Source organism: Penaeus japonicus, unplaced genomic scaffold (assembly GCF_977035675.1).
Source record: "Penaeus japonicus unplaced genomic scaffold, GWHDUDI00000001_assembly GWHDUDI00000012, whole genome shotgun sequence".
In the NCBI taxonomy this organism is placed as follows: Eukaryota; Metazoa; Arthropoda; class Malacostraca; order Decapoda; family Penaeidae; genus Penaeus; species Penaeus japonicus.
The window spans coordinates 42,707,700-42,717,699 of record NW_028234414.1 but is presented as its reverse complement, the minus strand read 5'-3'; the positions used below and the strand labels follow the sequence as shown (position 1 = coordinate 42,717,699).

The window sequence follows — 10,000 nt, the reverse complement described above, 5'->3', positions numbered from 1 at the left end:
TGAGTTTGACAATAGTAAATAAAATTATCATAATTTGTTCCTGCCGGTACGTGAAAAATACATCCAGACAAAGTCAAGAAATGAAATTACTGCTCAGAGAGTACCCTATTCCGAGCTAGAATACTCTGCATTAAGTGGCGCTTTCGTTGGATGCAGATGATGATAGTCTGGTCAGTGCGGGTGGACTGGAAACAGTTTCCTCCGAAAGAGTTCACAAATTTCAATCCTGATACTAATGTTATCAGATGGCGACAGTTTCTTCATCATGGGGAGTAAGCTCAAGAGATACTGCCGATCAGCTGAGTCATTCTGCGAAGATGCCTCTTCTCTCAACTGCTTCATTTCATTTAGAAAACGCAAATCCATTTCATCTTCACCACTCCTGCTGCTTCTTTTGGCGGAAGAATGCTTTGATGTAGGCCTAGGCATTGCAGCATTGGCATCATTACAAACTTGACTTGCAGTACCTTTTCGAGGAGATGCAGCGTCTTGCACTACGATGTCAGGAGTGTGTGAATAATTTCGGAGTGCATTTTCCATTCCGTGGCAAGTGTCTTCATCCATAGGTGTAGGGACGCTTGAAGATGTCGGAGCAGAAACACCATTGCATCGTAGTACGCCCATCTCCTTGTCAGGCTACTTGCTGATCCAGATGGCAATTTCATCCTCTTTCTCTTTTCCCTCATAAAGTTGCTTCGGAGGTGGCGCCATTTCTCCTTGCAGGCGGCTTCTGTAATAGAAGAGATCAACAAGAATTTAGTATCCTCGTATAGTATTATATCAGTACTGTGTCGTACTGTACAATTATAATATATATCCCGTATCTGCAATGTGAAGTATTGTAGTAAATAACAGGAATACATTTCATGGTAATGACTTTCACTATTGAATAGTTATTGTACATATGAATGTAATTAACGATTGCTATCATATTTCTTTCCAGACATGTAACAGGTGAATCTTTTGCTTCACTTGGTTACCAGTTTCGTGTTGGAAAGACTACTGTGCACAGGATTGTAAAGACAACTAGCAACGCCATATGGGAAACACTACAGCCACACTATATGCCAGTGCCGAATGAACACCAGTGTAAGGCACTCATACTGATATTGTGTGACCCAAGACATTGATCATGTATGTCTACTTAATTCAATGCAATATCGATGGCAGTGTGTTTTGACCTGACGCTTCCTGTGTCCTGTGTTCGTTTCCGCCTCGGAACACTAGTTTCTCTAGGCAGGTGTGTTTGTTAACGGAAGGCCCGAGGCGTAGAAAGTGACTGAAATTTGGTACATAAGAACATGCAAGGATCACAGACAGACAGATCAGGACAGAGAGGTCAGACAGACAGGCTAGAGCGAACCGCTCTGACCTCTGGCCTTTGGCCAGGGTCTGGTGTATTAACAGTCCACAATAAAGATCATGGCACGTGAACGTCTGTCTCTTTAACCACCGCATCACAACCAGGGCATCGAGTGGTTATAACAACTGCTCTCAGTGGTGGGTTACAACAGTGCCAGCAAAGCTGCTTACAACTGGATGGCAGCAGTGGGTGGTTTACAACTGGTGGCACTGTGGGTTTACAACCAGTGGAAAGAAATAGCTTGGGATTATATTGAAAAATGTAATATTCCTTGCTGTGTTGGGGCTATTGATGGCAAACATTGTCGGCTAAAATGTCCATCTGGAACAGGATCCCTTTTTTACAATTATAAAGGGTATCACTCTATTGTTCTCCTAGCCATTGCTGATGCCAACTGTTGTTTCACACTGATAGATGTTGGGTCATATGGAAGAAACAGTGACAGCTCAGTCTTCACTGAGTCAAATATGGGAAAACAATTTCTCCAGAAATTTAGATATTCCACAATCATGTGAAATACCAAATACTACAACCAAAATACCTTTCTTTCTAGTAGGGGACGAAGCATTTCCCTTAAAATCTAATTTGATGAGGCTTTATCCTAGAAAGGACTTGGATTATTCCAAAAAGATTTATAACTATCGGATCAGCAGGGCTAGGAGAACAGAAGAGTGCACCTCCGGAATGTTAGCTAAAAAAGTTGGTGTACTTCAGACATAAATGGAGACCAGTGTTGAAGTAGCAGAAGCACTGGAGAAGAGCACCTGTGTTCTTCATAACTTCATTCAACGTGAAAATAAATTTAGCTACTTGCCAAATGATAATGATGGTCATGAAACAGACTCCCATTGTTCAAGCACAAGCCTAATAGCAATGACAAGTACAAGGCCTACAGCTGAAGCGATGTCAGTTCGTGACATCTTGAAAGATTATTTTGTTTCCCCAGGTGGAGCTCTTGAGTAGTAAGACAGAATAATCCATTAACCATTTGCACGACACACACACACACACACACACACACACACACATACATACACACACACAAACATTTACAACGTAGTAAAGAGGGAAAAGATAATGCTAATAACAATAATCTGTTATTTATAAAATAGATTAACCATTTGGACGACACACACACACACACACATACATACACACACACACACATACATACACACACACACACACATCCATACGCACACACACACACACATCCATACGCACACACACTCACACACACATCCACACGCACTACATTAATACACATAAACTACATATACACACATTCATAATCATTCAGTTCTCCACAATTACATCCATTATGTAAATGATTTTTAAATGCAACGCCAAACAACATACTGTGTGTGTATATATATATATATATATATATATATATATATATATATATATATATATATATATATATGGGGGTCAGCCATGACACAGGGATCAGCTGATCGGATCTTGGTGATGAATTACAGGATTCATCGTCAGAACATGTCATCATAGAAAATGGGTCTGCAAGATTATTTTTCAGGTATGAATTTGTGGTAGACTTAGGTTTTCCACTTGAGGATAAAGAAAATGATAATAATGATAAGGTAATAGTAATAACAAAAATGATAATCATGACACCGGTCGCAAACATTTATAACGTAGTAAAGAGGGAAAAGATAATGCTAATAACAATAATCTGTTGTTTATAAAATAGATATGAAAAACCTACAGAATGGCTACGTCCGCTGCCTGAACAAAATACAAAATTACAACGTAACAAAGACAAAGCAATAGGCGGCGAGATAATGATAAGAAAAATACAAGTCATATGAAAATAGATGCAATGAGAAAGAAAAATCAAAATTAAGAATACTAGCAAAAGAGTCATATCTGTTTCCTTATCGAAGTTCTTCAAAGTACAGGTCTTGAGGTAGAGATTAGTAGGTCAATGCCTATCTTAAAAAACAGTAAACATCAGGAATCTACAACTTGATCAAAAGGTCTGCCAAACCAAACCCAACTTCTTATCATAGGTTAAGTTAGGTTTACGTTTTTTTCATAGTGGAATATATTAAAAGTTTATCAATCAGTAAGTCAACGTTAAAAGGTAAACAATGATAGATAATAGTGGTTATATTCAGTTTCTTTTTCTTGACGAGGCGAATATGCACTTGGTAGATTATTGTTAATAATTTGATAATTGACAGGTTGGTGATGGTAATTACTTAACATTTGACAGGTCGGTGGTGCTAATTATCGGAAATTTGACAGGTTGGTGAATGTATGCAAGCGATGTCATTCGGCCATCTTGCATTCAGAAAAATCCTAAGGATCCCAAGTGCATCTTCACCCTGATAAAATGAGTATACATTTACTGACAGAGAAAAAAAGGAGGTTTCTTATCATATATACTTTCCAAGTAGTTCATACTACTGCTTCTACAACCACGACCCTCACTTATAAAAATAATGGCAATCGTAGTATCAACCATCAATCATCAATGTTAATGCTGAAATTAATAATAACAAAGATTTCACTCATGATGTTATTCTTCTTCTAAACACACTAGTATCCGAACCACAACATAAAGAATACAACATCGTGACAGAGAGAAATATACACAATATGTTAAAATACATTTTATTTAATGGCTGTATTAGTAACATGGTATATGTTCACAATCTCTAGCTCACAATCTCTAGCTCGCTCAAACAGGACACTCCCTTCCTAGCACTTGGTACTCGAGTGTCACTCGGGTTTCTTGATGTGATACTTGAACGGGATCTCCTGCGACGTGGGCTGCCACTTCTCCATCCACTTTTGGAATTTCTCTTCCAGTTCCGGCGTGAAGAAGTTGGTCCAGTCGCCGGTAGTTCCTGAGGAATGAGGAACAGGTGTTAGCTTTGGGGTTGATGTGGGTGTTGTGGTAAAGAAGCATAAATGGTAGGAAAACAACTAACTATATCTATAAATTAAGTTCATTGAAAGGTGACACATGTGCAGCAAGATGTGTTTAGTCATATCAATAGCGTAATACACTACGTAAAGCAATGCCTTTGTCAGGATTCTACCGAAAGCGAATGATTTTGCATCTAACCTTTCCTGATGAACCCCGCCTCTCCTTTCTTGAACTCCCCGGCCTCCTGCAAAGCGGCTGTGGGGTTGGTGGTGCCCCTGCTCTTCATGCCGGAGAAGGAGGTGTGTTGAGCGACCGTGTGCAGCTGGCTCTCCGTCAGTCCCGTCCCCAGGAAGGTGTTGAGGCGACCGAGCTCGCCCAGGATGTTCTCTTTCATGTCCTCATAGAAGAGGAACAGGACGTTGGGATGGTGTCGCCTCGCCCAGCCCTCAGCCAGGTGCGACCAGTAAGGTGCCCGTAGGACTAAAACGGTTGTTCTCTCAGAAAACTAATTATATGGCTTAGAAGTTCAGAATACATTCTTTTTTAAGTGGATAGAGAAATATGGTACGGAATCCTGACTACTTACGGAGATCTTGGGTCCAGAAGTCTACATATTCAGGAAAATCACCCGAGAACTCAGCCACTTTGACCAGCCTCTGCTGATGATAAAAAGACACACACACGTCCTTGGGGTTCCTAGCTACGTAAACTACCTGTGAAAAAAAAAGATAAAATTTAGGCGATTTTCATAATACTGATAAAAAGAAAAATAATAATTGAAATATTTACAGTATCAGTAACAGTGATAATCATGGTAATAGGAAGAATAGTAATCATGGTATTGATAATGATAATGATAAAGGTAACGATAAAGATAACGATGATAATGATAATAAAACAATCATTCATATCAACATCATTACAATAAATCAGTCGTATTGTTGTGCCATACACTATGATGACGTAGTTTTTCTTCTGTCCCTAACTGGCACCTGTCGGGATGACCGCGACCTTCTTGGAATATATATACACTGTATAAATAGGTGACGATTGTTTCCGTAACTGAAGTATAACCAATACCTGTGTTAAAAAGTATTTTGATTCAGTTTTATTTCAGTAAACAACAACAAAACTATAGTGTCCTTTTGAAAAAGTAGTTTGGTCCAAACTACAGACGCTAAACATGATCATCTTTCTGGCCAGGTTATTTCCATGTAGGCCTATCTAAGAACTAGAAACTATTCATCAATAACAACTATACTTATATACTGGCAACATCACAGACCTGGGAACTGAATTTGTATAACATGATGGCTTAACGACCCAGAGAATAAGCCTAGAGAATGGAACCACAATGTAAACAAACCTTCTAAATCATACAGTACCACTCGCTTGGCATTTTCCTTACCTTGCACTTGTCGAGGAGGTCAGGCTTAAAGAGGGAGAAAGGCAAGTGCGTCTTGATGGTGCGTGGGGAAGGAAGGGCGTTTACCAGGTCGAGGAAGACGCCCTTTTCCTTCGGGTCTTCGCCAGGATGCCGCTTTCGGAACGCTTCCTCGATGGGCGCCGACAGAGGGAGGTGCTCCGGGTACAGGGAGTCGAATCTGTAACGGTTGTGGGTTTGAATGGCGGGGCTTCGGTTTCGGCTTCGATTCGGCGTCGAAACGTGAAAGCGAAATACGAAGACGCGACCTTGAGCCGTTATCTGCAGCATCCTTATCTGCAATAATTGCCAAAAAACTCGCAGTCGCTTGCTGCCATATTTCAAGTTCTATTGCCAAAGAGCTCCACAGGTACCAACCTATCCAATAAGGCCGCCAACACGCATGCGCGAACCATTGCCGAATGGCGAAAATGCCAAATACTTCCTGATTTTTATTTTATGTCGTCTCATTGAGCCATTTAAAGAGCATCATAAAGGCGGTTTACAACACGATTTATGTAATAATGAAGTAAGATTATAATGGATAGTATATTGCATATTTCGAGAAACAAATACCACTATATGTGGCTTTGATAAATGTGTGATAAATGATTGTTTGAATCCTTTGGCTTGGATTACATTTACTTTTTAACTCGTAAGAAACTGAATTTACTAAATGTTTGATATGAAAAACAGTGAAAAGTGTTTTTCATTAGAAGAAGAAGCAAATGACTGTAAAAAAAATATATTTTTTCAAAGACGCGCCACAGAGGCACGGGTCGCTTTGTGAGCGTGACGGCTGGTTTTGTTCGAGCGGTACGACACTTTCGCTGTCGTACGCCCGACAGTGTTTATGCTCCGCCCACGAAGTTGAAATCATTGCGGGAATGTGACGCTGCAGATAACGCCTATTTGTTTGTCTGGGGAGATGAGGCGAGTTTTGAAATCTGTGGAATCTCGATTGCCTCTGAAGCCATGCGGGTTTCATTTCATCAATGAGATTTTGTTTATCTACACAGGTATATGTGTGTGTGTATATATATATATATATATATATATATATATATATATATATATATATATATGTATATATTTATATATATATTTATATTTATATATATATATATATATATATATATATATATATATATCCACCATGCTCTCCCTTGATTTTTATATTCCAATAAGAGAAACTTGTTTGAAATCAAATTTGTTACGTCGAATACCGGACACAAATAGACAAAATTTCCCAACGAAATTATATATGCACAAATTATTATCTCAGACACAAATAAACTAATGAAATTAAAATAGGAAAATCAATAAAGGGAGAAATAAACGGACCGACTTAAAAACACTTATTCAATTGAGAGAAAAGATAAAGAAAGAGAATGAAATAATCCCACAAAGAAATAAAATAATTGAAAAAAACAAGCAAAAGAAAGATTAAAAGAGAAAGAAATAAAGAAAAAAAAACACGAAAAAACAAGCAAAACAGAGAAAAAGAGAAAGAAAAAAAGAAACAAATAAGTAAAACAAAGAAAGAGACAATAAAAATCAAGAAAACGAGAGATTAAAAAAAACAAGAAAAACAAAGCAAAAAAACGAGAAATAAAAAATAGAAAAAGAAACAACCCCTCCCCTAGAAAAAAAAAAAAAAAAAAAAAAAGTAAACGAGAAAAAAAAATCCCTCGACTCGGAAAGCACTTCGTACTCGATGAAAGGGACCCTGGCGTCGAGGGGGACCTTGGAGGCGGTGTCGACGTCGACTTGGTTCCTCATCGTCCACACAATCTCCTGCGTCCACGTCGTCCCGCTCCTCGGAAACGTCATCACCAGCACGTCGTCATCCTGAAACCTGGCGTCGTGAGGCCGTAGAGTTATCTGGGGTTCTTTGAGATTTCTGTGATTTGTATTTTTGATGTAATTTTTTCTGGTATTCTTTGTGGGGATATTTAGGGTTTTATTAAGTTCTTTGTTGAGGTTCTCTAATGAAACATGGCGTCGGACGGCCGTAGAGTTATCTGGGATTCTCTAAGATTTCTATGATTAGTTTTTTGTTCTGATTTTCTCTGTGGGGTTATTTAGGGTTTTTTAAGTTCTCTGTTTGATGTTTTCTATTTTATTTTTTTCTGATTTTCTCTGTCTCTCTCTCTCTTTCCTTCTGTCACTCGCTTTCCTACTCTCCTCTCTTCTCTCTCTCTCTCTCTTTTGTAATAGATATGTCAGCCGGAAGAGGGACTAAGATGGGGGTGAGTATAACTTATGTTACCTCAGCCTTTTGAGATGTAACCACTTCTTTCAATAAACTTGTCAAAGTGAAAGTGGAAGTCTCGCTTTCTTTCTCTCTCTCTCTCTCTATCTATCTCTCTATCTATCTCTCTCTGCACCAACTTTAGTTTGGAAGCTAATGTTGCCCTAATTTATTTATTTATTTTTTTTTTTTTTATTTGTTCAGTCCTTCTTTCTTTCCGTCTATTTTGTATAGCTTTATCACTTAGATATCTACGTCTACCTATTTACCGAAAAAGGCGTCAAATGACTCACTCGTAGTTGAAGTACTGCTTCGCGAAACGGGCGTAGTGGGCGGGCATGGTGTGGCGCCCCTCCACGCCCACCAAACCGCCACTGAATCCGAGGAACTTCGCCTTCAGCTTCGTCTGCGCCTCCTCCGGGAGGGGCGTCAGGGCGTAGGGAAACTCCGAGTCCATGGCTCTGTGCGGCGCAAATTGGAAGGCATTTTCATTCACACTTAAACGAGTGAGAACACGTCATACAAAACTGTTTGCGTGCATATGCATTCACACACCCGATGACAAACACACCCCATACACACGGACGTAAACACACACACAGACACGACCAAAGAACACGGACACAAACACGTGTTTCAACCTTTTTATGAAAACTGCTTTCAAACAGGCATAACTTTCCTACAATCCTTGCTAATTATGGGTCAGCAGGCACATGATTCAAACAAGTTCTAGGGGAAAAAAAAGGCAAACGATCTTATTCAAACAAGTTCTAGGGGGGAAAAAAAGGCAAACGACCTTATTCAAACAAGTTCTAGGGGGGAAAACGGGAAACGATCTTATTCAAACAAGTTCTAGGGAAAAAAAGACAAACGACCTTATTCAAACAAGTTCTAGGGGAAAAAACGGGCAAACGACCTTACTAACTACTGAAACAACCAGATATTCACGCACGGATACACCACGTACCTGTCCTTTGTTCCTTATCAGCCAAACCGCAACGCACAACTGACACCACACGAGCGAAAACCCAAAATGAAAGTGGCAAAGCGAATTAAATTTATTCCTTGAGGAGCTCTGCTGGGCACCCATAGCGGCCGCCCATTCACTCATTCTAGAACTTTGTTTTCGGAACTCTTAGTTATTTTTCTTTATTGTTTGTACACTGTTGCCACTGGGAAAACGTGAATTCAGAGCTGAACTTTGTATCCTGTTATTTTTTATGTGATTAGATGGATAATACGTTTAAGTTAGTGGCTTTTGAGGGTCAACTATCATTTTTTATATAAAGCTAGTCGAAAAAAAATAAAACTAGTCGAATGAAAAAAAAAAGCTATTTCGATAGTTCACGATAGTGTTACCTCTCTAGTGAACGTGACTGGCCATTCACACATTGCTGATGTTGAACAAATTCAGGGTAAGAGAGAGAGAGGGCGGGGGGGGGGGGGGTTAACAATAGCATGATCTTCCAAGATTGTTCTGTGCATTATCTCACATTTTATTCGCTGGTGATAAGATTGCGAAGGAAAACTTTTCTGACCGCCGCTAGTTACATACGCACATACACAAACAAACACACACACAAACACACACACAAACACACACATACACACACAAACATACAAACACACACACACACAAACACACACACACACACAGACACACACACATACACACATACACACACACACACATATATATATATATATATATATATATATATATATATATATATATATATATATATATATGTACATTTATTTATTTATTTATTTATTGGGTCTGGTGGCATGATCACCATTTTTTCTTGCAATTGATCCAAGGATGAAAGGGGGGGGCAGTCAATTTGTGAATATATATATATATATATATATATATATATATATATATATATATATATATATACATATAAATATATTATTATTACATGGCTAACCCTGAACGCCCACTCGACCATCGACCTGTGCATGACAGCCCCTACATGATCTTCATAGATGACCTCACAATGTTATCCTCGAGACAGTGACGGACTGACGGGACTCGAAACTTGTTCGACGACACTAAAG

The 10,000-nt window shown here is 39.0% G+C and overlaps 1 protein-coding gene and 1 pseudogene across 2 annotated transcripts; both read right to left on the bottom strand.

Moving 5' to 3' along the window:
- Positions 1-171: 171 nt before the first annotated feature.
- On the bottom strand, positions 172-1,127 carry LOC147470860 (uncharacterized; annotated as a pseudogene).
- Positions 1,128-3,987: 2,860 nt separating this feature from the next.
- Positions 3,988-9,356, bottom strand: LOC122256468 (sulfotransferase 1A1). 2 transcript variants are annotated; one of them, XM_043021192.2, is made up of 7 exons: positions 9,296-9,356; positions 8,230-8,397; positions 7,397-7,540; positions 5,668-5,863; positions 4,846-4,972; positions 4,458-4,739; positions 3,988-4,236 (listed from the first exon to the last, which is right to left on the bottom strand). In XM_043021192.2, the coding sequence occupies exons 2-7, from the start codon at positions 8,391-8,393 to the stop codon at positions 4,109-4,111; spliced, it is 1,041 nt and encodes a 346-aa protein (XP_042877126.2). In that variant the 5' UTR covers positions 8,394-8,397; positions 9,296-9,356; the 3' UTR covers positions 3,988-4,108. The 2 variants fall into 2 exon arrangements, with proteins under 2 accessions (XP_042877126.2, XP_086398947.1); XM_086542821.1 differs by lacking the exon at positions 9,296-9,356 and adding an exon at positions 8,904-9,060.
- Between the last annotated feature and the right edge of the window lie 644 nt (positions 9,357-10,000).

Bases quoted from the DNA above. Each gene is read 5' to 3' on its own strand.
- LOC122256468 (XM_043021192.2), bottom strand. From the start codon at position 8,393: ATGGACTCGGAGTTTCCCTACGCCCTGACGCCCCTCCCGGAGGAGGCG. The intron at 4,973-5,667 runs GTAAGGAAAATG...TTTTTTTCACAG, and splicing joins ACCTCCTCGACAAGTGCAAG to GTAGTTTACGTAGCTAGGAA. The intron at 4,740-4,845 runs GTAAGTAGTCAG...CAACCGTTTTAG, and splicing joins CTTCTGGACCCAAGATCTCC to TCCTACGGGCACCTTACTGG.